This window comes from Papilio machaon, chromosome 27, assembly GCF_912999745.1.
Source record: "Papilio machaon chromosome 27, ilPapMach1.1, whole genome shotgun sequence".
NCBI classification, from domain to species: Eukaryota; Metazoa; Arthropoda; class Insecta; order Lepidoptera; family Papilionidae; genus Papilio; species Papilio machaon.
The window spans coordinates 622016-647809 of NC_060012.1; the positions used below are offsets into that span (position 1 = coordinate 622016).

At 39.2% G+C, this 25794-nt stretch overlaps 1 protein-coding gene across 1 annotated transcript; it reads right to left on the reverse strand.

Moving 5' to 3' along the window:
• Positions 1-1689: 1689 nt before the first annotated feature.
• Positions 1690-3909, reverse strand: LOC123722548. The gene has a single exon (XM_045684660.1). It carries the CDS (start codon positions 3907-3909, stop codon positions 1690-1692), a length of 2220 nt encoding a protein of 739 aa, XP_045540616.1.
• Positions 3910-25794: the final 21885 nt, after the last annotated feature.

The following is a 25794-nucleotide window of genomic DNA, read 5'->3' on the forward strand; positions in this document are numbered from 1 at the left end:
ACTCCGCATCTTCCGCAAGGTCCCTCACCCGCGCTATGGCGTCCAGGGTGGACCTGCCAGTGCGGAAGCCGAACTGGTTGGCGCTGAGATTCGGCCCCACACTTTCCAGGTGCTGGACGAGACGAGCGGCAATCACCCGCTCAAAGAGCTTGCTGATCTCGTCCAGCAGAACTATCGGTCGGTACGCCGACGGCTCAAGGGCCGGACGGCCGTCCTTTTTGAGAAGGACCAGTTTCCCCCTCTTCCACTCACTCGGGAACTGGCCCCGCTCCAAACAGGCCTGGAATAATGCCCGTATCCACGGGCCGAGCGGCTCCAGCGCTAGGACCCAGGCGCGGCCGGGCACACCGTCGGGGCCGGGAGCAGTGTTTTTGGCGCGCATGCGCAACACCGCCGCCCTCAGCTCATCCTCCGTTACCGGCGGTGCTCCTGGATCTCCTCCCTCCCCAGTGGAATCAGCCATTTCAGGCGCCTTGAAACCGGCAGTTGCCGGCGGGAACAGGCCGGCGACCACCGCGTCGACGTCATATGGCTGAAGACTCTGGGTGATGGGAGGGGCCCTAGACCGGAGCTTTCGCCGCACGGCCTTGTAGGGCCTCCCGAATGGATCACTATCCAGAGCCCTCAGCATCTCATCGTCCGCCTGGTCCTTCGCCGCGCCGATAGCCACCCGAAGGGCCTTGACCGCACTCCTGTAGAGGGAGTAGAGCCGCTCTTCCTCCATAGCGTCCCGGCGCCTCCGCCGACGGCAGCGGGTATACCGGCGTCTCGCCGCCACGCAAGTACTGCGCAGCAGCGTGAGCTCGGCTGTCCACCAGTATACCGGCCGTCTGGAGGGGACGGATCGGACCCTGGGCATAGCCCCGTCACAAACCCGCGCCATGGCCGCACCCAATCGCGCCGCTTCTTCACCGACCTCGTCGACGCGCTCCCGGGGCGCAGAAAACCACGCCTCGACGAGAGCGGCCTCGACCAAAAAGTCCCGGTCCATCCGTGACAAAGACCACCGTGGACCCTCCCCGCTCAGGGGCCGATCTGGGCCACTCAGGTTGGACGGGGACGCGGATATGCCGAACCTCACGTAACGGTGGTCCGAAAGCGTCTCCACGTCCTCGACCACGTGCCAGCCACAAACACGGCGTGCCAGGACGGCATCGGCGAAGGCGATATCAACAATGGAGCCGCCTTGACGCCGCACGCACGTGTTGACCGACCCCCGGTTGAGGACCATGAGTCCGGTCTCCGCCGCCCAATGTTCCAACTCCCGGCCCCGCGGATCCGTCGTCGGGCATCCCCAAGCCGAGGATTTGGCGTTGAGGTCCCCCGCGACGAGCACTCGGGTGGATCGACTTCTGCCTATCAGGACGCCGATCTCAGAGATAAATGCCTCGAAGTCGGCGAGACTCCGATTCGGCGAGAAGTACACCCCGACCACCAAGATGTCGCCGACGAGGGCCGCCACGTATCCCTGACCTCGGACTACGTCCGCGAAGGCCGGAGAGCCTGTGACAGACCGGGACGTTAAGGCCACCAGCCCGTCTGTGTCCCCCACCCAATCGTCCCCAGACGGGACCCGGTAGGGCTCGGCCACCACCGCCACATGTATCCTCCACTCCGCCATGCTCTGGAACAGAAGGTCCTGAGCTCTGGCGGAGTGATTGATATTGGCCTGGAGGAGGTTGAGGGCCATTATTCGACGACCATAGCTACCTCCTCAGCCCCCGGCGCCGCTGCCTGTTGGGATGAGGTCGAGGACTGACCGGCCGTCGGGCTCGGACCTTCCTCTCCTCCCTTCTTTTTCCTCCTCCCATTGGATGGGGGGATGCACGCCTTGCTCCCGACATGGTGCTCCGCAGGGGCGCCAGCCGCGGCGCAGACGACGCAGTGAAGCGCGGCCGTGCATCCGCGGGCCTTGTGACCTGGTTGACCGCACCGGAAACAGAGCCCGGAGCGGTCAACTCCCTCTTGGCACTGGCAAGATATGTGCCCTGGAGCCAGGCACCTGAAGCACCTGATGGGGCGGGCATCTAGCAACCTGGCCTGGGCGGACACCCAACCCACCAGTAGGCGGCCAACGGTCGCAATCTTCTTTGCAGCCGCGACGGGACACTGGACCACGACTGATCCCAGTCCGTCGCGGCCGGTCGACATTGCGCCGGCCCGTAGCTGCTCGGCGGGGCACCCTCCCGCTGCAGCAATGGCGGCAACCACCTCGGCACTGGTGGTGGCGTCGTCCAAGCCTGCCACCCGTAGGGCCACGGACTTAATAGGCCGGGAGACGCGGACGACACCACCATCCAGGACCTCCCTGAGCCTTTGGGCCAGGGAGTCCGCCTTCTCGCCGCTAGAGGCGCCCGGGAACTCGAAGACACGTCCCCCATTGGCAGCCTTCCGAAGGCGAACGCCCTGGGCTCCGAACTCGGCTGGGTTTATTTTCTCCTTCGCCGAGGCAATGACGCTGGCGTAGGTGGCACCCTGCTCCGCAGCGCCCGGCTGCAGCGTAATAACAACTGCCGACGACCGAGGCACATGCAGCTTTGCAGCACCACTCTTCACCTGAGGCCGCCTTTTAGGGCCCACCTTTGTCCACTCGCCAACCGCGGGCTGCGACGGCTGCTGCCCGGGTGGTGGGTCTTTCTTCTTCTTCTTCTTCCTTTTTCTCCTCCTCTTTCTTTTCTCTTTTTCCCCGCTAGCGGGTAAGGAGGTCTGGGCAGGACCCGACGGGCGCTGGTGTGGCGCCGATGGGGCTTTCCTTTGAGTGCCGCTGGGGCCAGGTTGAGCCGCCACTTTGGGTGCCGTCTGTTGCCGCGCAAGTTTGTCGGCGTATGTGCTCCCGTCCTTCCTCGTATCGGCCGCGAGAGGCGGCCGCAGGTTCTTCTCCGGGAGAAGTCTGTCCTCCAGCGAGGCCAGGCGGGCGTTCATCATCCCCCCGACCTGAACCATCACTGCACGACAGATCTCCTCCACGGAGAGCGTCTCGCTCGGTGTTTGTGTTTGTGGGGGCCGTGATGCGGGGGCGGCCTCCATTGTCACATCAGGGTCGGAATGGCCAGCGGAACCCCGTGTCCGCAGGTCCTCCTTGATGGCAGCAAGCTCCTTACGGAGTGCGTCCATCTCGGCGCGCAGGCGGGCATTGTCTGCCTGCAGCTGCTGTGTCTCTTCCGTTTGTGTGCGAGCCCCGAGGACTTCCACAGCTTCCTTGATGGATGCCGCAGCGTCCTTCAAGGCCCGCACAAAGGTACCCTTTAGGTTGGAGGACTTGGTTGCCACCTTCATTATAATCTCCAGGTCCTCCTGCACCTGCTCATGAAGCTGAGCGGCGCATCTCTCTCCCGTTCCTTCCGCAGGTCGAGAAAACAGCGCAGACCTTGTCTCGCGCCGGAAACGAGCGATCTTAGCTTCCTTCTCGAGGTCTTCCTCCTTATTCTTGGCCCGAGCTTTGGCCGCAGCCCTCTTTTCTTGCTGGCGCCACCTTGCCATCGCTAGGGACACCGCCCGGTCTTCGTCCTCGGATCCCTCGCTGAGGCGGGGCCGCTTCGCGCCGAACATCGCTGCGGCCGCCTCCGAAATCTGGGACCTCTCGGAAACGACGATGTGGCTGCAATCGGAATCCGACGCTGCCCTACCATCGCACTCCATGGTGTCATCATTGGTCTGACCTGGGGCCGCCTCACGGCACTCTGCAGGTCTCCCGTTCCCAACACCAACCTCTTTTTCCTTCCTTAAAACCAAATCGCATGCTTCAGAATCCAAATTTCTCGCCAAGGTCGTTTTTTGGGTGACAGTAAGGCAGCCCTTGCCCCCCCCAGAATACGAGGGGCAGCCTGCAGCCGTAGCCACAGGGAGGGATTCTCCCTCAGCCGAACTGAGGGTACCCTCCTGGGGTAGTTTCTTTTTTCGAGATGCCATTACATAGTTGTCCAGTGTTATCGGACACCGGAAACCGCCTTTCGATACAGGGTGAGGTCCCTGACCACGATGCGCGGCCTAGAAGGCCACCATCCCACGACCGAAGTCCTCTGCAGTTAAATGTGCTGCCGCATACCGACGTATTTGCCCGACAGGATGGCCGAGTTGACCACACCTGCCGCGCCGAGGGCCTTGAAGGCCCCCCATCCCACGACCCCTAAGGATCCACTGGTGTTTTCCGCGGGCCTGTCCGGTATGGGAGGCCCTGTCCGGCATAGCCCCGCGGAAAAACACCCCACACGCCGCACGGCAGCACCTCGGTGCTCGCCGTACCCAGCACCGCCCAATGAGCGTGCTTGAGCCCCATCCTTCATCCTGTGATGATCACAGGAGGTGGAGGGGCTCCTCCTCCTCCGGGGATTTTTTTATAGAGGTTCCCTTCCTCGCGGCCCAACGCTCAGTGCGCAAGGCCCCCGGTCCGCTCAGTGCGGATTACGGTTTGCTTGGCGTCCACCAATCATGAAGACCAGCGGACGGCCAAGTGTGGTGTTGCCACCGGGTAATTTTTTAGAGAGGTTTTCTTCCTCGCAGCCCCACGCTCAGTGCGCAGGGCCCCCGGTTCCGCTCAGTGTGGATTACGGGTTGTCCGACGGTGGCCGAAGCCATCGCCCACCGGCCAAAGACCGGCAGGCCCGCCGCACGGGTGGTCGCCACCCAAACTGTCCCAGAACCAGAACAGTCCGAGCAACAACCCATCGGGATAGCGCATCGCTGCGCTCCACCCGTCTAGTGTTTGGTTCACGGGGCTTTCGCCCTACCCCGACAAAAATGCCGGGGCGTTCCCCTATCCACCACCCGGGGACGCGCCACGTCGGAGTTCACCTCTCCGCCCACTCGGACAACCGAGCAGGTCCGTGGTGGCCTAGTCACCCCTAACTTAGGGTAGGATCCGAGCACCTTGGTGAAGACGTATAGTGAGTTGATGATGAACCATCAGTTTATAAAAACTAAGTTAGTTAAAAAATTAAGAAACCAAACTAACTCTTACATAATCTTTTTTTGGTGGGGAAATGTACTATGTATAAAAAGGAAAGGTACTCTGCTTTTTGAGAAAAAGACATGGGTTTCTTTTCAAACTCCGACCTAACTTCAGGGTAACAAATCTAATGCCACCTTTTAAAAAAAATATGACGTAGTAAGTTTTGCCCGCCTGAAATTAAAAAAAAAAAAACTGTGCACACGTATAAATCTTTACCTGATTACTATGTTTCTTCAAAATCTCATCCCAATCCACATTTATGTCTTTAGTAAGATGTCAAAATGATTTTTTAAATATCTTATTTAATAGAACAGTAAACAGGAAGCGATTATCCTAAAGAAAATTAAGGTTTAATAACAAAAATACTCTCGCTTAAGAAGCCATCTTGTTCCAGCTCACGATCTCATTTCAAGTTAATACAATCGAAATTCGTGTAATAAACTTTTAGTATACGGGAACATCTTAATTACTTCCTTTACTCCGCTCTTTTTACTCATATCGTAAAACTGGTTGCTATGACAACGCGATAACAACGCACGGAATAGATCCAATAACTAAATGGAAACCCTAACGTCAAAGTGACGTATACAGTGCGCAAAAACATATACTTTAGAATAATAACGATGGAAATAATTGAGTTTTAACCTTTGTCGCTTACTGTACAGTGACCATTTATATAGTGGTGCACGCATAGTACGTACAACTTAACTCGAGTTTTCATAATCTCATTATTAAAGAGAATCATCATCACCTCACTATATATCCCCACTGAAGGGCTGACTTGACTTCACACATATCATTGAATGTCGTCTCAATTATGTGCAGGTTGCATCACGATGTTTTTCTTCACCGTAAAAACTTCGGATAAGTGCACATATGTAAATCATAAATAGAAAAACACATTGGTACATGGCGGGATTCGAACCCAGGACCTACAGATTGCAAGTCAAGTGTTTAACCCCTGAGCCACCGACGCTATAGGCTTAAAAAGAATAATATGTTTACTACAGGCAAATATTTCTGAAACTCTTCATAAAATGTAGCCTAGCCTAGCTATCTATAGCCTAGATTGATTTAAATCTGATATTATCTCGTTTAATACAAATTATCATAAATATAACCATAAAACATGGACATTTCATATCAGTAATCGAACAGCGGAAAAACAAATTGAACGAATTTTGTGAGTCAGTGCACATCGGCACGAATAATTTTGTAATGTGAAGCCGCCCGTGAAACTGAATCGGTCAATTTTGATATGAGACAAAACTCATTGACTTAAATAAATATACCTATCAAATTTAACTTACTCTTTAGAACCCTTTTCCACTAGACGATTATTATAGACCCACGATAACTCAGCACAGATTATACTAAAGTTACCATTAAGAATTAATTATGATTATGACATTTTTATTAGAACTGCCACAGTTGTCATCACGTTTAAGGCCACGGTCACGAAGTTAGCAACGAGCGGGGCGATGTAAACATAAGTACTACTCCGATCTGGTCGTTTCGTACGCTTCGCTGTTCGTTTGATTACATCACCACGCTCCGCTCTTCACACCGGTTCGCTCTTCGTTTGTTTCGTGACCGCTGCCTAGAAGGTATAGAACAGTCTGGTTCGCTAATTTTTAAGTTTGTTTTTTAATTCTGCGCAGACATAGTCGCGGGCAAAAGCGAGATATTTAAAAATTTCATATACGTACGGTAAATTATTTCACTGCCTTGACTTTTTAGCCGACTTCAAAAAGAAGGAGGTTATCAATTCGACTGTATTTTTTTATGTGTGTTACCGCGATGATCCGCCCCTGGTTGTCCGATTTTGATAAAAATTATTTTCATCGAAAGGAATTGCTTGCAGATGGGTGCCATTTTAAATAACTAGAAGACTGGTAGATTTTTGTTTTACATATGGTTGTCTCAATTTTACAATGTTATTTTAAGAAATTCATAGAACACTCGTCTCGATAGTGAATAAGGCAAAAGGAAAGGAGTGGAAAGTATCTTTACAATTTAAATTAATACAAAATGTATTTATTATACGTATCGCGAAGTAAACGTAATAAAATATAATATACGAAATAACTTTGTTGTGAATATTGCAAAATTAATATGAATATTAATAATCCTATAATTCCTTTGTTCCGCCAGAGATTAAATTCATATCATGAAAATGTTTTCAGTTTGACTTAAAACCACAAATGTGTCAAACAAAATGAATGACTGGTTTCGCTTAAATACACAGATTATTAAAAATGAAACTAGTTTAAACTTTAGCTAGTTTTTAAAACTACACAAAACCAATTCTTTTCTTCTGTCTTCGTCTTCGGCTGTGGTCTTTTTCAATTAGTCGTGGTTGTCATACCAGTGACCCGTTTCAAAAGTCGTCTTTTGAAACCTTAACCTAAAAGTTTTACTATGTAATACATTATATATTATTATTAATAAAAATAAATAATAGGGCGTCGGTGGCTCAGGGGTTAAGCACTTGATTTGCAATCTGCAGGTCCTGGGTTCGAATCCCGCCATGTACCAATGTGTTTTTCGATTTACATATGTACATTTGTCCGACGTTCTTACGGTGAAGGAAAACATCGTGATGCAACCTGCACATATCTGAGAAGAAATTCAATGATATGTGTGAAGTCAACCAACCCGCACTTGGCCAGCGTGGTTGACTATGGCCTAGTCGCCCCTAACTTGGGGTAGGCTCCGAGCCCCTCGGTGGGGACGTATAGTGAGCTGATGATGATGATGATGATGATGATTAATAAAAAATGTATAACATTTTAGTCCTCTTTCTCCTCCCACCCCTTTCTTATTAGGAAAGGATAGGAAATGGGTTAGGCGAATGTCCTCTTTCTGTGCGTCCCCTTCGCCGTTGATTAAAAGTAGGCAACGCATCTGCATTTGATGTTGGGCGGATGTCTATGGACAACGGTCGCCTCGCTCTTTCGTCGAATTCAAGGCCGTTTGCTCATTTGCCAACTTTTGATTTAAAAAAAAATAACGTATTAAGGTTTAAATATAAATAACAATATGTTTGATATAAAGAATAAAAAAAATTACTTCGATCGATTTGGTAGTTTCAGAGTTTATTCCTATTTTAAGGTTTTTTGTTATTAATTAATCCTAACTAAGGATAAAGGTCATTGATAACAGGTTTAAGCTTTGGATTTAAATCATAAATGGTAGCAAATAAGTAAAGCCAAGTGTAGTTCGAAGAAAAACATCTTGACTCCGTTCGCTTTTCAGAGCCGCAATATGCAAGTTGCTCTAAAGATTGTCGACCATTTAAAGAAGATGGCAATTTAAGATGAAGAAGAAGAAGCGGCTTATCAATCATACACGTTTTGGTAAATAAATATAATATAAATACATACATCTTTTATTATATTTACTTTGGGTAATGTAATGTTATATATACAATTAAAGAAAATTCAAACAAAACAACTGTTCAGTTCATAGATACGATTGGAATAGTTAGGAAAGACAAAGTGCACTGAAATTGCTACTCTCCAAGTTTCTCATCTGTAAAGTTTGATTCAAAGTCCATCCTTTGTTAGAAGTCACCCTAGTGGAGCATTTCATAAATTTACGTTATGATTTATTTGAAAATGTATTTTTATTTATTTTCCACATTTCTCATTTTAATACTATCCATCCCTTCTTAATAAGTCATCATACACCCCTCCCTTTAACAGAGAAAAAAGACAAATCGAATGTTACATTACACGTCAAAATCGGGTCAGTTGTTTAGGCTCTAGACTGTTACAATGCAATTTATATACAAATAAACCCATACCATAACAAACTCGCATACGAGCAAAAAAATATTAACCTTTTGTCAGTCGTTAAACTCTATGACAATAAAAAGTTGGCTAAGAATATAACAATAACAAAAATTCATAGAAATTAACTTTGTTGTAACACTCAGACCAGTATCTATTGTACAAACTACATTTGAAGACATCAAGCTTTACTCCAAATTCTTATCAAAGACAAACTATTTGACGTAATAAATACTAACTTTGTGAATGAAAAATTTATAAACTTTATTGTCAAAGAAATAACTAACTCATATTTTGTATGACATATGAGAATCGAGATTACATTTAAACGTTTATTTTTAAGTCATTAGAGTTAAAAATTATCGTAACATTTCAGCGAAACAAAATTCATAAAATGTTTTTAAACATCATGTAAATTAATCAAAACACAATCAATCTACGTTATTGTTTTTTAAAAGTAGTAGAATTTCGTAGCACAATGTAGCTATGCTACGTAGCATGTTCTACGAATCCAAAATTCAATTAATGCTTCAAGTCCATCTCGAAGCGAAAAAAGAATATATAAATATACATTTAAAAGGTTTTTATTTACTTTAGTAAATTTGTTAATATCCAGTTGAGGACGTTTATTTCCTACCCATTTCGGTGAAATGTCTTTTGACGTTCACTAAACAATTACATACTTCGAAAATTTACAACATAACTGCAAATTATAGCTCTAACTGTGGCTTTAGAATGTAAAATTGTTTAAATCGCTTTGAAGTAACAGAGATAAGAATATCTTTTTTTTTTTAATTTATTTATATTAAACAGGGTACAAAATACAGAGTTATTTTAAAAAAGTGTCTATAAACCCATCGTGGGTTTGGCCAGACACTTTGGTACTACGCTATGAAATATAACTGAAGGTAAATTTAGATTAATTTTTTAAACAGCAACTAAGTGAGATCGCTCATACCGTCATATACAGGGTGCACAACGGGTAATAATTATATAACGCTCAGGATTTAAGATAGTGGTCTTTAAGTATGTTTTTTAAATTTTTGTAGTTTATGTTATTTTTAATTTCAGAAGGTAAATTATTTATTAATGTTGGAATTATATATTCTGATGTACGCATACCATAGACATTGACATGTTCTGGAATTGACAATTTTTTATTTGTTATACTCCTAGTTGTAAGTTTATGATTAATTGGAAGCTGAATTTCATTCCGAAAATATTGTTCTACTAACAAGTTATATTCTACTTTTTTATGTACTGGAATTACTTTACAATGTTTAAATAGTTTTATAGGGTCTTTAGAATAATTCTGTTTTATTTTCGCTGGTGTTATTAGTTTTAAAATTTTATATTGTATATTATATATTTGATTTAGGTATGTTTTATAAGTTCGTCCGTAGCTACTTAATCCGTATGATATTATACTTTCTACAAACGCCATATACATAGTTATTAGAACATTGTAAGGTATTCTATCTTTTATTATATAAAATTTAGCCATGATTGCCCTTAGCTTATCACATGTCTTATTTATATGTCGCGACCAACTAAACCTATCATCTATAACCAGGCCAAGATATTTATGCTCATGGACCTGCTCAAGAGGCACACAGTTAGATGTGCACTTTCCACTGTGGAGACACATGTGACTGTGTGCTAAAATTTTAATAATTTTATTCGGAGAGCACCGATTGTGGCTCGAATGCACGTGCATAAATTTAGTTTTGTCAGCATTGAGTACTAAACCAGCATCATGTAAACCAGCATCTAGTTATAATATATACCCATATACCGTACCCACAGTAATGGTGACGTGACAATTTGCTGTATGACACTCAAACCTAAGTGGGAAGTGAATTTAAATCTTCGACTGTATCTATATTGAAGTCAAACTATCAAACCATTAAGGCCAGTTAATATTAACACTCAATATTGTTGTCACGTAGTAAAGTCACCAAAGTATTTTAGAGATTCATCCGACCTTGATATTACGTGCTTGGGGCTGGCTACGTGATCAGAGCCCTCTACACTTGTCAGGCGACAACTCGACAAATTCTTTTACCTTTTCAGATATGAAATTTACTTGTACATTTTTTTGATGTTTCAACAAGTTTGTGTGTTTTATTAATTAGTTACGTGATATATTTACTGAAATGTGTTTTATGTTGTAAATATTAAGAGTTGTGAGGAATAGCATTGTAAAGTAGCGATAGATAAAAACTTAAACTTAGAAATCGTCCAATTTTCTGGACGTTTTACATTAAAGTTTTCTAACTAAATTTATCTTTTTATTTGATAAACTAGTTGGTAATTTAACTACTTAATTTCTTCATATTATAAAATTTGTAGAAATTACAGATTCTTATTGACTCTACAATTTAATCTGTTAATCGTAATAGGACGAAGTTATAACAATCCAATTCGTAATCGTACACTGTTAACCAATTTGTCGAGTGAACTATCGTAAATGTTAGGAATTTATAAATGGAAATAGTGGATGTACAAATTAATGGTATAGCGAGCTCCAATACACAATGGACTCTTCACTAATTTTACAAAAGCCGCTCGAACGTGAAACGCGATTCTAAACTGATCGATTGAAGTTTGACGTCACATTATATGTATATCGGTAGATTGTTCTAGAACGTATGTTATAGTCATTTGTTAATATAGTGATCACTTTAATTTTCTGAGATAAAAAAAAAGATAAAACAAAATGCTATTATTTTTCAACCTAGAATATCATCATCAACCTGCCCTTATCCCTATGAAGAGTCGGCACAGTATATACTACTTCTCCATACATCACTATCAGCCGTCATATCTGAATTTACCCCCTTCTTACGCATATCCTTTTTTACACAATCCATCCATACTTTCTTTGGTTTTCCTCTACCTTTATAGCCATCCACATTCAATCTCATTACTTTTTTGTTTTTATGATTATCATCCCTCCGCTTGACATGTCCAAACCACGCTAACCTTCTGCTCCTCAATTTCTCGATAATTGGCGCTACTTTCAAACTTCCTCTGATATGCACATTCTTAACTTTATCTTTTCTTGTCACACCTAGAATATATACACATTAATTTGGTTAAAAGAGAATCAAAAGAAAAGAAAGGTATCTTTGGATTAAAATGTGACATTATACAAATAGGTTAATATTTTGGAAACATTTCGTTTGCACAACACATGTACATAAAAATGTTTCATGTTTTAAATTTTCCCACGACACAATTATTGTATTTATTTTAATGTACATCAATTCCCAAAAATCTTTACAAACGTTTTCAACTTTATAAATAATATAAAGTGAAAATCTTTTTGTACAAGCAATAAAAGATATGAAGAAATAAGATGAAACGAATTTAGAGAGAATTTTCTTTCCCCCAACGCTTTCACAACAGAGAGATAATATCTCTGGAAAGAAAATTGCTTCATACGAAACAATTGTAGCATGTTCCTTGTATTTGATAACTTACTAACTGCACTGTGTAAGGACACTTTAATATCTTGTATAACAATATTATGTGACCCTCAGTAGCTTAGAAGTTACTTTAAAAACTATTGATTTTAGTAAAAACTAGCTTTTACCCGCGACTCCGTCCGCGCGGAATAAAAAAAATAGAAAACGGGGTAAAAATTATCCTATGTCCGTTTCCTAGTTCTAAGCTACCTGCCCACCAATTTTCAGTCAAATCGATTCAGCCGTTCTTGAGTTATAAATGGTGTAACTAACACAACTTTCTTTTATATATATGTATAAGATATAGAAGATATGTTTCGTAGCAGCCTCTACCGTCTACGGCGTAGACATGCTACACTTATTTTTTTTTATATTTCCTATCCTATTAAAAAGTATTTAATATGTATTCACTATTATCCTATTATTTCTTTGAAACAATAACGTCTGACATTATTTTATTGTACAAGCAGTACGGTAATTTTTATTTGTAACCACGTAAAAAAAGGTCAAAGCATTCCATTGTAAGGAAAATCATATCAAATAAGTAGTATTGTTGCTTGTGAAATGGTATTATCATATTAAATGTTACCTTTAACCACTAACAATATAAAATGATAGTAGTTTTTGATAAGAGTTTGTTTCGGTTGAAGGAAAATGTTTCATCAAATGCTTATATTATATACAATTTGACGTAACTTGTAATAACTATAAAACTAGACGAATTGTATAACACTTCAATCCTAAAAATCAACGTATCAACACATAACACTAAGTGTTCTGATATATTTTAGAAGAAACGGACTCTATTAAATCAAAATATAAGCAATATAACCAAGCATCTTTAATGACACTAACACACAGCTGTAGAAGCGAATCGAAACCAAAGCGATATTATTTTTATATGAATATTGTTTGTTTAACTAGCTAGGTTTGCAGTGCAAAACATGAAGTAATTTCTGCCTATCATAATCGTTTTGTTTTTTTATGTCTTTCCCGTTTTTCGCTTCGTTTCCGCTTCTCTTTCGCGTGTGCTATAAGCTTATAAGTTGTCTGAAGTTCAGCTGACCAATCCAACCAGACCGGCCACGTCAAAGTTGAAGCGCACTGAACTGGATCATTTCGAAATTGCCTTACTTGTTATCTTTGGTAACTTTGTTCTTTGACTTAGGGTATCTATCGTTTTGTGAAACCTAGGTTCAGAACTGCTTAGATATTAATAGTTACCAAGAGTTACTAATAGTTTTATTACAAGACATTATCCAATATCTCGCTGGCCTTATTCCACTCATATAGAGTCGGCGTACAAGGTTTAAAATCCGTAATGTTTTGGATACTTTTTTCACAGCCGTCTGACTCTCGCCTACTTTGTTAAATAAATAAAATATAAATATGTAATTATAAATGCCGAATATCATAGAAGAAGCCAAAGCTCACAAACTTCGATGGCTTGGCCACCTAATAAGGATGGGGGAAGACCGTTAAGCCAAAGCATCGTATCTCGGGACCCCGACTGGCGACCTATCGGCAGGCCCAGATATCGCTTACGAGACCCCGTAGAGCTAGACCTGCTGGAGTTACAAACAATGAACTGGCAAGAGAAGGCACAGGCCAGGCGACTCTGGCGATCTCTTATGTCGGAGGCCAAGATCCACTTTGGGTCGCTGCGCCTGCGGAATAAGTAAGTAATTATAAATCCAGATTTGTTATTATTTTATGACAGGTCGTTTAACTAAAATTGCAAATTGCAAAATTAGCTGTATTAAGTTTTCTTATTTTAATGAGTTTCCATAAGTGTTTACTAATGAAATATATGTAAAAAAAAAACAAAAACCATAGAAAAAATAGATCTTGGGAAAAAACATATATTTATTTATATGTATTGGTTTTCAGTATGAATCATAGTTACATAGTCTGTCATAGTCATACCATTTATCTACACGATAATAGTGATATGAAATTCTCGCTCCGTCGATGCTCAGTTAACTTTTGATTCAAGTTGTCGGATAAGAAACATCTCGGAAGCAATCTCGGTGCACTTTGTCTTTCATAACTTTTCAATTCAGAGAAGTCGTGTAATTTAATCTGACTTTAACTCTATGAGTTTTTGTATACTTTATCTATATATTTTACTAATATTATAAATGCGAATGTCTTGATGGATGGATGGATGTTAGTATATCCAAAACAACTCAACGGATCTCGATGAAATTTGGCATAGATGTAGAGCATAGTCTAAAAGAACACATAGGCTGCTAATTAAATTTTTTTATTCCGTGCTGACGGAGTCGCGGGCGATAACTAGTCTATTAATAAAAAATGTAGATAGAGAAGCAGCTAGTGATTTATAAAATTTGGTTTTTAATTTGGTATATTATAAGAAATATCATGCAGCACATATGTATAATTGTTACACAACTATAGTTTACCTGTTTTAGTAATTGATAAACAGCCAAAAAAACTAAGCATATTATACTAGATATTATAGGTACTATAATTTAGTAAAAGCGAGACAATCTAAATAATAAATCGTCCACTTTATAATAGTTAATTCATTCATGACTTCATTAAATACTTTCCCAGCTACTGACAGTGACGAATGATATCAAAATGGCGTTCGTTAGTAATTAGTTCAGTAAAAACTGCACGGATCCGGTTCAAACTAGTTTTGAATTGAGTCTGTTAATTTATTGGATCGAGTCATTTGCGTTGCGTTCGTGTTGCGGCCGCAAAGTTTTGAATTGATTGCGTTTTGATGTTTTAATTTGATTGCATTAACAGACGGTCAGATTCGCTTTTATATAGGTATAGTAGATAGGATCAACTTATATGAGTATTTTTAATTTTTATGGTTCTTACAATTCTTTTCATGGTTTTAGTCACACAATCACATTTCCTATATTTTATCTACTTCAATCGATGACATTGTTTGTTAATCTTTTTATTAACGCGACCTCCTAAATTATAAAATATTATCGCGCCCCCAAACCTTCAGAATGATAATAAAAATGTCTAATTATTTACTTGTCACTTTTTAGAACAGAACATTAAAAAAAATTGCTGAAATTTTTCAAAGAACAGCGACCCCCTAAACTACATCGACCCCTTATGGATCACGATCCGTTTGAAAACCACTGATCTATATAAAATCGTATAGTAATATCATATCATCAACGTCTAAGTTACATCGTCGGAATATTTCCAAGTAGTCAGCAGAGAACGGACGGGGATTGATGCACTCTACGTTCACTTGATGAATCGTCTCAAACTCACTTATAATTAATGTCTTTTAGTTACTACAAAGTTTTAAGCTTTAGAATATCAACGACAAAATGTTTTAAAGCAATGTTAGACAGGAAATCTATTTTAATAACATTTTATTAGGGAATTATATTAAACTTTAGTTTCTTTGAAGACGTACGATTTTTGTTTTTTATCTTTTCAGTTTTAATGAGTCTGCGTTTCATTATTTTTCAGGGGGTCATAGATATATTATACCCAGTTAATGAAGATTAAAAATTTTATATTGATTAACTCTGTATGTCATACAAAATACTATGGATATTAATTTTAAGATATACAGCGTTGTTGAAGTTTATAAACTTGATCCGACAGTTTCACGGTCGGCTGGAATTTCGAACAAAGTCTTACGAGGTCACGAAATTACACAAACTAAGTTCCTATATGTTGAAATCATAAGCTGAAGTGTGAATTTCGGTGTAACTTATTGTCTTAATTAAAACTTAGTAGTAGTAAGTTGTTCGTATGGCAGATTTTTTTATAACAAACAAGCAAACGACGTGAACACCGAGGTGATCAACGACACGCGATGCTTGGAGTATTTCTGCGACATCGTGTCAGAAACAACCTTCAGCAGAATCAAGAACTACACAGAAGACAGGTGTGAAGTGGAAGTAATTCCGTGTTTCGTCTGATGAGTGTGCATGTCGGAGGCCTAATTTTAGCCCTCATTCCCTTCTCACCCTTTCCTTTTATTATGGGAAGTGGAAGTGGACGTACGTTCTAGGGACGCATAGTCATCCCCTCCTCTGTCGACTAAAGGTTAGCAACACATCTGCAGTTGCGGATGTTTATGGGCAACGGTCGCTTCGCTGTTTAGACGTATTCGTGTGACTGCATGATCATTTGCCATCTATAGTTAATTTATGCCTAAGGGAAACACTAAGTACATTAAGTACAACAAATATACATACTAAGTCATTTTAGTGACCATTAAATTAACAAATTGTCTCCTTTTGTTCTACAGATGCCGCGACCACCATAGTAATAGTAGTCACGCGAAGAAAAGCGCGACTATTTGTTTATTGGAAAAGAGGGTTTATATTATCTAATATATAAAATTCTCGTGTCACAGTTTTCGTCACCGTACTCCTCCGAAACGGCTTGACCGATTCTCATGAAATTTTGTGAGCATATTCAGTAGGTCTGAGAATCGGCCAGCATCTATTTTTCATTTTTTTTACTGCGCGCGGATGGAGTCGCGGGCGACAGCTAGTTAACTATAATATTCTAACAATTTTTCGTAATTTGTCAATCTCGTTACATCAAAGGGTGTTTCTTTCTTAACTTCCTTAGGTTTTAAAATTTAATTCAATGATATTGCGTTAGTTTACAAACTAACTTCATATGAGACAACAAAACTTATAAAAGCTACTTGAGACCAAACTAATGTAGTAACTTCTCAGAATAAGTTCCAGTTATACGGAACGACAAACTATCGCAATGTGTTATTGTTTGTTCTCTCGTTATATCGTCGCCCGCGACTTCGTCTGTGTGCTATTAAATAAAAACTTATTTAGTTGTCTATGCACAAGTAATTGTAACCTCTGTTCCAAATTTCATTCAAATCCGTTCAGTAATACCGTACATAGATGTATGTACAATTTACCTTAAACTTTCTTAGATTTATAATATTGTATTTAACAAAATGACAGCATTCAAGGCATCTGGTATTATACTTCTTATCATCATCATCATCATCAGCTCACTATACATCCCCACTGAGGAGCCTTCCCTAAGTTAGGGGTGACTAGGCCATAGTCAACCACGATGACCCAGTACGGGTTGCTCGACTTCACACATATCATTGAACTTCTTCTCAGATATGTGCAGTTTGCAACAAGATGTTTTCCTTCACCATAAGAACGTCGGATAAATGTACATATGTAAATCGAAAATCGCAAAACATATTGGTACATAGCGGGATACAAACACAGGACCTGTAGATTGCAAGTCAAGTGCTTAACCTCTGAGCCACTGTCGCTCTTCTTATACTTCTACGCATTATACTTGCTGTACTAAAACTATATGTGTATATTATTTGACATTATCGTAAAATAAATTCTTATTTGAGAACATCACGCCTACTGCCAACAGACATTCTAGTCCCGAAAATACAAATATTTTTATTATAAAAACGACATAACGGAGAAAATATTTTTTTTTTGCCTCAATACCATTGTTTCTAATTTTCCTTCCTGTTTCCTTACTCTGAATATGTTTTTGGTATTTTCATATTGATTTAAGTTATTTGAATTTCTAATAAATGTGGTTATATTTAAATTCTTAACCGCATTTCTATAAAATAATAGCCAATTAATAATATAACTGAGTTGGAATTGTTCTATTTAAATCGTGGGGAAGACAAGTAAATAGTAATCTTGGAGGTCGTCTAAATGTCAACGGCATTCGAGCGTGAAATTGGAGGGATCAAGTTTGACACAAAGTTTACAGACAACAGACGCCTTTGCTTCGATTTCCTATAACTAAATTGTTACCGGTTAATATTTAAAAGCGATTTTATTATTCTAATATAATTAATTTAAAACATCCGTTATGATAGTTTCACATCAAGGTAGAATAGTGAGACTGAAAGGTATTGGCAGTACGCAAATGTAACAGTTCTTTTCTGTCTCGGTATATGAGATCCAACAATGGCAGTACTGTCCTGCCCTACTACTCTGTCTCACTATTCTGCTATCGTATGAAACTAGCATTAGTGTGGCGTACCAGTAAGATTGAATCAATAATAAATATGACACCAATGTTGATATTCCGTATTATTTAATAACTGCTCATCGTCGGTTGTCACTGACTTTACTCAGATACAAAAACATATCGACCCTTTAATCTATTAAGAAAAAAAAAGTGCAATGGTTACAGAAATATTGAACAGTGAATCGTAATGTTTATTGCATTATAAAACATGTTTTGGATAACATACTACTAGAAAAAAGTCCGTTGTTTAGCTCCAGTAAGAACAATTGTGTAAGTTTGTTCTTGTAAACTAAACTCTTGAAGTCAACAACAAAACTTATAAAAACGAACTGCTGCTGCATTCATACTAGCCATTATCTTAAAGTTTCCAGAAGGTAATGCAACGCATGTGTTATCAACAGCTATTGTTAGGGTAAATACTGTTTTGTTTTAAGTCATTTTATACAAAACACAAGTAAGTAATTAAAAAAAAAAGTGTTGATTGAGGCCATTCGATGTACTATTCTAAACGACTTACGCAATTCAATGTTGTAGTGATTAGTACACAGGCACTTGCTATCAAGATCGTTGTAAGAAGAGTCGCTGCAATTTTCAAGATGGCGAAGTAAATCTATACAGTCGACATGTAATGTCTTTTACTGAACAAGTAGACGACTCGTGTCGACGATTCAATGTTCTATGTACCGAGCGAACGCAACGTGATACTCGCGACGCGTTGATATAATATTGGTTTCTAAGATTTACCTTGCCTTGTGTACGAAGAAAACAAGTAGGTAGTAGAATTATATGTCAGACTAGCTGTCGTCCGCGATTCTGTCCGCGCGGAATAAAAAAAAAACTTTATAAGTAGCCTATGTGTCACATGTGACTATGTTCTACATCTGTGCCAATTTTCATTAGAATCCATTCAGGAGATATCTTCAAACATCCATCCATTTAAATTTTCGCATTTACTCGTATAATATTAGTAAGAAATAAGATTAAACCGTCTACGTATACCAGTACTACAGTTTACATATGTAGTTACCTTAAAATAAGATTTATACTTATACATAGTAAGTTTAGAATGTAAGTGAGGCGCTATAAATGTAAAGAACAAGTTCAATCAGGCAGTTTGCCTTCCGTCGAGGATTGCACTAACATCAAACTTTTCAGCGTGAAACTTGAAAAGTAGCAATTTCAGCACATTCCGTGTTGCAAAGTTCAATGCTCTAGGGAATAACTCTACGGCAGATGTAATGTATCTGTTCTCAAATATTTATAAGGTTATTAATAATATATTGATTTGAAGGAAACGTTAGGTAATTGACTATAATTATTAAAAAAAACTTATTTTTTTTAAACTAAACAAATAGAAATGTTATATAATACTTTCTTATTTTAGAATATACGCGAAAACATCGAAAAAGATAAAGCAATGAAAAAAAGTTATGTTAAGTGAAGATTAGAACCTTTTTTTTTCAGTATTATATTAGAATTTTATTTCTCAGGTTCGCTCATTTAACTTTATGCACTCTGGAGCAGATAATGAATCCAGTGACACCTTACTAGTCAAAATCGGTTTCGTGGTTTAGGTTCAAGATCATCACAATGAAATTGACGAGGGTGGTTATGTCGACTTGCACTGACTAAAACCCCACGGTGATCTCCTTGTGCCTTGCGCCAGGAACATGGGAACGCTCTCGCACACTACCGTGATCCTGATGGCACGGACGAGACTACAGAAAGGAACCTAACATAAGCTATAACTCTCTGTAGACATTTAGTAGGCGGTGTAATAAAAATCAAATAAGTATATAAGAAATCTTAAAGCGTTTTACACGAAAAGATCTCCGTTATGTAAATTGCGATCCACATACGGCTGTAATAAATTTTATTTTTAGCGCACTTACGGGAGAATCCCTTTTTTCATGAGTAGCAAAAAGAAAGCGTATAATAAATTTTGCTAGCTTTGCAAAATATTGGTACTTAATTTATTTTACATTTTAAAATATTGTATGGAAGAATTTTAATTATAAGTCTCTTATGTACTCATGATTACTTGACTAACTTTAAAGAGTAAGGTATAATTTGGTTCGTATTACTTCCAAATGTGTCATAGAATAAGGTACAAGGTGTCAGAAGTTTAAGTTATCAAGTTAATATTAATGAAAACATTTTTTTAGAAGACAATCACATTTCCGACTGCTTCAGAACATCTTAGTAAAGTTTCATAAAAATCTGTAAAGTTAAAAAAATATGCGATGACTAGTTTTTATCTGCGACTTTGTTTGTCTGAAATTAAAAAAAAAATCTTCACAAGAAGCCTATAAGTATCCATGGAGCCGTTATGGAGATACCTTCTAACAAACCATCCATCCATCTAAACATTCGCATTTATCTAATATATAAAATTCTAATAAGTTGCCGGCGTCAGTTTTCCCGTCCAATTTGATTATCCAGGTTTGATTGTATTTTTATAAGTTAATACTTAACGGAAATAATTTTCCGTTGACAATATTTATAAATATAAAAGTTTGAATCATCGTTCCTTGTGCGTACTGCTAAGGATTGGAATAAGTTTCCGGCGTCAGTTTTTCCGTCCAAGTACGATGTGGGGGCCTTCAAGAGTAGAGTGAATAGGCATCTACAAGGCTAGCGCGTACCATCTTCGGACCACATCTTCACCTCACCGGGTGAGATCGTGGTCAAGCGCTAACTTTTCCAATATAAAAAAAAAAAAAAATTCTCGTGTCACAGTTTTCGTCACCGTACTCCTCCGAAACGGCTTGACCGATTGTCATGAAATTTTGTGAGCATATTGAGTAGGTCTGAGAATCGGCCAACATCTATTTTTCATACCCCTATTAAGTTTTTTTTAACTGCGCGCGGACAGAGTCGCGGGCGACAGCTAGTAATATTAGTAAAATCTATTTAAGTATCTATTTATTTAGTAGTAGTTGTTTTCATGTAAATTTTTAAATTCAAAAGGCTTACTAAATAGTAAGCCATTTGTTAGGTCCCTTGAGAAAGTATTCAAAATTAAGGTTACCTTTTATTTTAGGTTGCGGTAAACGCTTTGTGAATTTCGCATTGCGACAGGTAAAGTAAAGGGCTTGCTTATTTTAATAATTAGAATTTTAATATTTAAAAATAACACAATTTAATAAGTAAAATATATTATGCTGTACTAAAAATAAAGTCAATTCAATTGATTACAATAAATATGTACATAATTTAACACGTTAGCTGCGAGGCCATTTTGGCGGAACTTTCAGCCAGTGCGTTTGAGGTCTGTTCGTGGCAAAGTTGAACTTTTTTCCAGTGCTTTTGAGGCCTCTCCTGCCTCACAAAATTATGTTTTCGAAAAACATTTTTAAAAAGTCCAAATTAGACGATATTTGCTTGAAACTTCACTCTTATGAACTTAAATATGTGCATAATATGAATCCAGCTTCGCCTGGAGTTAGGACGTTTCGTTAATGAATAAAGTAAAATTAAAAATTTGTCATCGGTTCTGCCTCAAATCGCACTGAAAGGAAGGTCAATTAATGCCTCGACTAGTGATGGGATTAAAAGAGAGTTGTAGTTACGATAAGTGTTTATTGAGTATTAATCACTGAAAATGTTTTTCATTAAAACATGGTAAACAAAAAGATTTGTCACACTGGACACAAAAAGTCACAATTTTTTTAGTTTTCTTAGCAGCTTGCGTGCCATTCAATGTCAATCTTAATTTTTCGTAGCAACCTACGCAGCGCTTTCTTTGACCACCTCTTTGGAACAAATGATCAGCGCATCTGCCGATAGGAAATCTTGAAATAAAATATATATTTTAGATCTCTTGTGTGTGTGCGTGTGTGTGTGTTTGTGCGTGCGCGTGTGTCTGAGTGTGTGTTTATGTGTGTGTGTGCGTGGCTTTGTCTGTGCGTGTACTTATCCGTTCATCGATTTTAGGCATATATGGTACAAATTATGCCCTAGCGCGTAGTTATTTTACTATACCTGAAAGGAAAGGAAATTTCCTTTTTTTTTAATTTGAGTTTTGTTGTTTATTTTGGATTTCGTAAGTGTTTTTGCGTTTACTTCTTTTTTTTTTTACTCACAAGTGTGTTGAAAAACATCGTATGAGGGAGCATGATGATTGTTGGTCGCTCGGTTTTCTTGTAGAGGTCGCCTTTGAACAATGCCACCTCGCACGCAATAATCAACTTTGCTACCTAGTAGCATAACATACTAATATATGTCTTGTTTGCGTTTACGTTACCGCGTAGTACATATGTGAGAGTGTGGGTCTGTGTGTATGTATGTATGTACCTAGTCTTACTAATTTCAGTATAGCAGCCGTGGCCACCGAAGAAACAACTCGAACTTTCCAAAAGAAGATAAGACTTCCTAATATTAAGGAATCTGGAATTGTAAACCAGAAATATAAATATAACATTAAAATATATGAGTAATAGGTACATCAAGTTCCATGCTGCAGCATTAGCAAAACAATCCACACTTAAAAAAGGGCAAAATTGCAAAGGGGATTTTTGTTATTGAAATATTGGATTTTAGTCATGGTGTGACGAGAGCAAGCTTTTGCTCTCGTCTCAGCGAATAATCAGCAAAAACATTCAACGTTCTCTGTGCAAAACAAAATAATGATGATAATTGAGTATTGTTAGTGGTGAATGTGCGTGCGTGCGAATATTATATTAAGTATAAGACGTATTAATCGTGCTATTTAAGTAGAATTAGTTAATAGTAGCTTGGCTATTAGTGTTGTGTTTCTGGCTCGTAAATACATTCTGTGTCCGATTTATGCACTTTTGGTTCATCATAGACACAGGCCACCCCCTTCAAATTCAAAGTTGCAGTAATTTAGGTTTTGTATGGTATAAGTAAAATTTTTACCGAGGTCAACATAGTTTCTCATAACTCCAATAAACATTTTCAAATAAGTCAGATGAGTACTTCATCTGACTTATTTGGTATTATTGGTTTAAAACGTTAAGGATTTTAAAATAAAGTTCTACGCTCAATCTTTAATAAATCCTGCCAAAACGTCCTCGAAACTCGAAACGTTATCGAAACTTTCCACAACACTAAGCTAGGATGCGCGGCGCCCGCGCCGCCCGCGCTTCGTGCAGTGCGGCCATGAGGCCTACAAATTTTGAGATAGATTTGACCTCAATCCGCACTAGGCGTAATTAATTTCTTTTCAGTGCGTTTGGGGCCTGTGGGACCTCATTTTTATCTAATTACGCCATTGGGCTAGATATCGCAAGAGAAACATTTCTATATATTTGACTCTGTCGTACTCATAGAAATACTGATCTAGTAGCCTCTCGCACAGAGCGAAACAACCCGATTTTGACTGCCGCACCAGCGAGAAGTCACGCTTTGGGCCTGTTCTGCCTCAATCCGCAGTTAACGTGTTAATTTCAAATATTATTAACCGTTGGTTTTTGAGACCGAAATCTCTGTATAAAACATATCATATGTCGTTATCTTTAATTAAATAAAGATAACAAATTTAAACGAAGGTTGAGGTCTCAGAAACCCACAGTAGGTATACTTAGTACGAATGTTTTTAAAGTATAAATCAAAAAGAAATATTTGTCACTTATTTAGTCCAACAAATCAAGCCAACATAAATCTTTGGGACGAAAATGTTAAAAGGAAGCGTGCGTCGCCGCCGGCAACAGCTAGTTTATAATAAAAATTAAATGAAAACAAAATCCGAGCCGAGCTGAGTTGGCAGCTAGTGTAAACGCTACAGGACATAATTAATTTAGAAACGCCCTCAGAGAATTATAAACCGTCAGACGATGTTAATGAAAACGAGTTAACTTGCAGGATTTGTAATAGCGTTTAAAGAAATAATAATTATAAAAGAATTCCAATCTTAACACAATATAAATAAAGATTGTTTTCACTTAAACTTTGAGTCAGTAAATTTATTTAAAAAAACAATAAGGTTACATATCTTTAGATGTTGATATTTAAGACGGAAAGTAAAAAGAATGATAGACGTACCGTGAAAACCTACGATAGTTTACTAATTTAAAAGTAAGTTTTCATTGATCAAACAGTTTCGTTCATTCGTAGACGTCACTCTATCCTGATCCAATATTAACCAAATCTTGATTTAGTTTTCTTGATTTTACATATAAATTAAATTATGAAATGTGTTTATAATTTCGATAATAAAGCGTTAAATTAATTTAAGCGTTATGCAGCCTTAAATTAAAGCTAAACAGATCCCTGGCTCCACATTCGTCGCAATGCGGGCCTCGAACAAAGCGCTAATGTCCAACCCGGGAGACAATAAAACTACCCAAACTATAGACCAACTATACAACGCTCCGAAAAGGTACCCTTGTATAAATTAACTTAGCCATTATAATTTAGATGAGGCGTTACAAGCATAAGATAGCTTAAGTATAAATAGCTAAAAATTGAATTCGGCGCAACTGAATTCCCCGTCTTGTGTGTCCCGCTCGCCCAGTGCAATACTACAACCACACAGAAGACACGTTTTAAATGCGAAGTATTTTGTCATCTCCGGAATAGTTGAACCGATTTTGAAGGGACGTTTATTGGAAGGTAACTGATGTGTCTGGAGATATTATAGAATTCTTTTTTTAATTCTAAAGAAGTCATCTGCGATAGTATCCCTAAAAAATTACCTATACATAAATAGTGAATTATGAAACTAACAAAAACAGAGCCATCTGTTGGCGTTTAATATTTATTTTGAAAACATCTAGAACGAAATAGATTTTTTTTTATCTATGGTACGAGTACCTATAGCTAATTAACTTCTAAACAATTACGATGTGAGTATCGAAGTGCTCTGCCTTTTTAATTAAAAACATCCCTAGACTGCTGAACTAATTATGTTATGTTTTGCAAGCCTGTGTCTGATGCCTTTGACTAAGAAAATAATGAAAATATTATAAGCATAGTAAAAAACATTCTAACTTTTTCTTTTCATTTAAAAAAAAATCTAATAATAGTAATTTTCGATTAAAAGTAAAAAAAAAACTTGAGAGGTGTCAAGGGACACCCGGATGGAACGAAGTTCCTTTCAATTAATTAGTGAAGGAACCAATGTTTATTCTATGAATAAAAAACTTAAGTCTTCACAAGAAGTACATTTTATTTCTATGAATTTTCGTTATATATTGTCACGTCGTTGCCATGGTGATATAGCAAAAAGTGTCGTGACAACTTTACGTAAGAATTTTTTCCGTCTAGCCCCCTTTCACAACGCGCGATAAGGAACTTCGTTCCAAAAAGAATAGTATCAAACAAGGGGCACTAGTGAGCTGTCATAGTTTAGTTTGACTTATGCCCACCGGGTCAGATAACTTTGTAGGTCTATAGTTCTCTCTGTCATTTTGCGATATTGTAAAACTGTCTTATTAATGCTAAAACTTCGATACCAAAGTATGACATCCCATTAATTCGTTGTCATACAGCTAAGTCACTTCCCGTTCGTGCTCGAGTTGCACTGACATCTAGGATTGGGGAATAGAAGCGTCATCTCTTAATTAAGCTAAGAATGCAAAATTGTAACTAAGCGACAGGAAGT

Bases quoted from the DNA above. Each gene is read 5' to 3' on its own strand.
- LOC123722548 (XM_045684660.1), bottom strand. From the start codon at position 3,909: ATGGCATCTCGAAAAAAGAAACTACCCCAGGAGGGTACCCTCAGTTCG.